This window comes from Aegilops tauschii, chromosome 4 (genome assembly GCF_002575655.3).
Source record: "Aegilops tauschii subsp. strangulata cultivar AL8/78 chromosome 4, Aet v6.0, whole genome shotgun sequence".
NCBI lineage: Eukaryota > Viridiplantae > Streptophyta > Magnoliopsida > Poales > Poaceae > Aegilops > Aegilops tauschii.
In genome coordinates, this window is record NC_053038.3 from 386,530,298 (window position 1) to 386,534,501 (window position 4,204).

The following is a 4,204-nucleotide window of genomic DNA, read 5'->3' on the forward strand; positions in this document are numbered from 1 at the left end:
TCCAGCCATGCAAAAGCAAGCGTGATCACAGCCATCTCCACCAATCGCACGTTATTGCACGCGCAAAACTCGCCCCCAAATTCACAGCAATAGAATTTGGATCGAGGATCCTACAAACGAAGAAAACAATCCCTCCCCCGATCGCGATCCAGGCGACTCACGGGAGAAAATGGGGTTCTTTTCGGGGATCATGATGGGATTCATCCTCGGCGTCGCCCTCATCGCCGGCTGGGCGAGCGCCATGGCTCGCCGCGCCCACAAACGCAGCGCCAAGGCAAGTGCGCCTGCGGATACTCTAGATTGATCACTGCATTCATGCGATTTTCGGTTTGCGTTGTGCCATTGTCGATGATCCTTTTTGCATCGACTCGTAGATATATTTTCAGGTTGGACCCTGTGTTGATCCGCTAGAAGGATTCAGGCTTACAGACGTTTTCTCAGGCTCGTTCGTTGATTATTTGCGTTCTGAAAGCGGCTTATGCGTCTGACGCCGCGACTTGGGGAATGAAATTTGGCTCAAGCCTGAGTTTCTCACGGCAATGCGCCGGAGTATATTTGTCCTTGGAACTCCTTTCAGTTCAAGTTCTGTTTTTACACTGTTTTTGAAATGAAGCTGCAAGTGAAAGTTTTGTTTCGTGATAATTACTGTAACAAAATTCGTTTTGAAACAGGCTGCCGATGTCAATGTGCTAGGATCTCTCAGCCGTGAAGATCTCAAGAAAATATGCGGAGAAAATCTCCCTCAATGGATTTCATTCCCGGAGTATGACCAGGTGAAATGCTACTTACTGTGTTACCGGGACTCTTTCCATATTCCCGATTAATCATAATATGTAAAATATGGACAAGAACAAGCTATGCCACTCTAGTCTTTACTAGACGTGAGCGCATTCGAGTTCATACCAGATAAGTCATCAAATTCCTAAGTTTAAGAAATTCAAAACATCAGGACAAAATTACCCCAGTATCATTGCAAATAGGTGTAAGCTGAGAAAAAAAAATCTGATATGAGGATGACATTTTCCAACTCAGTTATCCTTGTGGTGGTACCAAGTACCAATGATTTCCTTGCAGTATGCTCACCTGATATTTTTCTTGCTTTCGTACTTTAACGTTTCGGTTCCGTTCTTCAGGTTAAATGGCTCAACAGACAATTGAGCAAGCTTTGGCCTTTTGTTGAAGAGGTACACACAATTAACCTCCTGTGTTCTTCCAGTTTTTTCGACAGGAGGGTCCTCCTTTCGTTTAGACGAAAGAAAGGGTTTATCTGTAGAGTTAACGAGTTTTTGAAGTATGAGCCTATGAACTGTTTATTGTTCTGTTGTTGTTGACATCTGTTCTGACGTACAGTTGCTTTTGGTTACAGGCAGCAACCATGGTCATCAGGGACTCCGTGGAGCCTATACTCGACGTTTATCGACCGGTGGGGATATCCTCACTCAAGTTCAGCAAACTCTCGCTAGGCACCGTGCCACCGAAAATTGAAGGTTGCAAGGACAACGTGGCATTAATTCTACAGTACTAAGTGGTAGATAATCTTGTTCTAAAGGCTTCTGATGAGTGATGATGTTGTCCAGGCATTCGGGTCCAGAGCTTTCAGAAAGGGCAAATCACAATGGATATCGACTTCAAGTGGGGCGGGGATCCGAATATCGTCCTTGCAGTTGAAACTCTAGTCGCTTCACTCCCGATTCAGGTCTGCAAATCTGCCGCCGGCCCGACAAAACGGGCCTACCTTAAATTTTCTGTAGGTTTTCAGTGACAGTTTGAACCTGGTGAAATTTGACCTTACAAGTTCTGTTCGTCCAATATCTACTCTGCGAGTAGCACGGCTGCACAAGCATTTCAATCAAACTACAAATGGTAAAACAATTATCTTATGCTGTACTGCTTGTATACAGTTCAAGAACCTTCAGGTGTTCACCATCATCCGCGTGGTCTTCCAATTGTCTGACGAGATACCATGCATATCCGCTGTTGTCATCGCTCTTCTGGCAGAGGTACGTACGCATGCTTCTTGCAACCACTCTAAATTTTCTCCCGTCATGAATCCTTGAGCATCACTGGTTCTCTGTATGTTGCCGCGGTAAATGGTTTCTTCTGCATCGCCTTCAGCCAAAACCGAGGATCGACTACATACTGAAGGCGGTCGGGGGAAGCCTGACGGCGATGCCCGGACTTTCAGACATGATCGACGTATGTCCCGAGTTTGCTTCCTCTCCTTCTTGCTGCTTACATTATCTGTGTCGAGGGATGATGATTTTTTGGTTACTCCTTTTGCTCTGAAGGACACCGTGGCGTCATTGATCACTGACATGCTCCAATGGCCGCATAGAATCGTCGTTCCACTGGGCGTTGACGTGGACATAAGGTTCTGTTGACAGAGCTCGGTCAGGAGTTGAAACTGGAGTGTCTGTCTGTCCGTCTGTCTGACAACGGCAAGTTTCCGTGCAGTGATCTGGAGCTGAAGCCGCACGGGAAGGTGACGGTGACGGTGGTGCGCGGGGAGTCGCTCAAGAACAAGGAGTTCATCGGCAAGTCGGACCCCTACGTGGTGCTCTTCATCCGCCCCATGTTCAAGGAGAGGACCCGGGTCATCGACGACAACCTGAACCCGGAGTGGAACGAGACGTTCGAGCTCATCGCGGAGGACAAGGAGACGCAGCACATCATCCTCGAGGTGTTCGACGAGGACAGCCTGAAGCAGGACAAGAGGCTGGGCATCGTCAAGCTGCCCCTGAGCGACCTGGAAGTGGAGACCGTGCAGGAGATCAACCTGCAGCTGCTGTCATCCCTGGACACCACCAAGGTCAAGGACAAGAAGGACCGGGGCGTGCTCACCGTCAGGGTAAGCCCATGCATGCCTTCTCCTCGACCTGTACTCCGTTTCGGAGCGAGCGAGAACTCGATGGAGCTGTGTATTCGCAGGTGTTGTACCACCTCTACACCAAGGAGGAGGCGCTGCGGGCGCTGGAGCTGGAGAAGAGGACGGTGGAGGAGCGGCTGAAGACGAGGGAGGCGACGGGGCCCGCCGTTAGCGGGGCCGCGGACGCAGCCAGAGGCGTGGCCGCTCCGTCCACGGTCACCACCAACGTGGCCGGCACGGGCGTCGCGGCGGGCGCTGCCGTGGCCGGTTCGGGCGTCCACAAGGACGGGTTGGGCGTTCACAAGGACGGGCCGGGGGTTCACATGGTGGGCACGGGGATCGACGCGGTCGGCAAAAGCATCACCAAGGCCGGCAAGTTTGTCGGCCGGACCGTCACAGGGCCCTTCAGCAGCCAGAGGCGCAGCGCCGCGAGCGTGCCGACGGTCGACGAGTGACTGATGCAACTGTGAGCTTCTGCTACTCTTTACTAGTTACTTAGTACTACTGCCGGTAGTGGTTGTCCGTCTCCATTTTTTCACCATCATTTTTTTAATCAGAATCATAGTACTACATTACATGTTTGTATTTGTCTTTGATTTGATTTCGACACTGTTTGCATCCGCCGTATTTGAGTATCTTTCATTCATATCTGCATCTGGTATGAAATGGAAACAAATCTGGTACAGTCTTAGAAATCGTTTTCTTGCTTTTGCGTCCAAGAGCAACTCTAATGCATGGCCAAAACATATTTAGTGCTATAAAACGGTCACTATTGGAAAATATTGGCGTCTAACACTCTCAATATCCCTTTAGTGGTGCCCAAATTTGTTTTTGGTGCCGGAAAAACAGTCCCTCTGAACTAAAAAAGCGGTGCAAACCCACAACCCCCAAACCCATCTCAATCCCTCCAATTCGAGCTGGAACCAAATTTTACCTCCCAGCCGCCCGCTGCCGTGCTCCGACCACGGTGCCCCGACCCCCGGCACCGGTTACCCGTCCCCTGACTCGGAAGACAATGGAAAAGTCGGTGCATATAGCCACACAAATTGACAGCGCACGGCGTCTCCCCCACCTGCGGCAACGCCGTGTTGACTTGTATCGTCCTTCCCCGCCAATGGCGGCCTCCAATTCCGCCCTACACGGCGAACAAGAGGTGGCACACTGTGACCAAGATTGAGGATGGATTGACAAATCGGTCGCTCAAGAAGCAGAAACCGACGAAGCATGCGACCCCGCCTCCCCACCTACGATGACCCCTACACCACCTCCCACTCAAAGCCTACTCCAACCTCTAATTCCCCGACTTTGATGCCGGCTCAGTGACGCAACAAGTGCTTA

General features: G+C 50.5%; 1 protein-coding gene across 1 annotated transcript; it reads left to right on the forward strand.

Moving 5' to 3' along the window:
- Window positions 1-3,542, forward strand: LOC109740363 (calcium-dependent lipid-binding protein-like). The gene is made up of 10 exons (XM_045227241.2): window positions 1-274; window positions 672-773; window positions 1,134-1,184; window positions 1,367-1,487; window positions 1,578-1,696; window positions 1,902-2,000; window positions 2,116-2,196; window positions 2,289-2,371; window positions 2,455-2,848; window positions 2,929-3,542. The coding sequence occupies exons 1-10, from the start codon at window positions 170-172 to the stop codon at window positions 3,319-3,321; spliced, it is 1,548 nt and encodes a 515-aa protein (XP_045083176.1). The 5' UTR covers window positions 1-169; the 3' UTR covers window positions 3,322-3,542.
- Window positions 3,543-4,204: the final 662 nt, after the last annotated feature.

Coding starts and splice junctions, on each gene's coding strand:
- LOC109740363 (XM_045227241.2), top strand. CDS start 170: ATGGGGTTCTTTTCGGGGATCATGATGGGATTCATCCTCGGCGTCGCC. Junction 2,001..2,115: donor TCATCGCTCTTCTGGCAGAG/GTACGTACGCAT, acceptor CATCGCCTTCAG/CCAAAACCGAGGATCGACTA. Junction 2,197..2,288: donor GACTTTCAGACATGATCGAC/GTATGTCCCGAG, acceptor TTTGCTCTGAAG/GACACCGTGGCGTCATTGAT.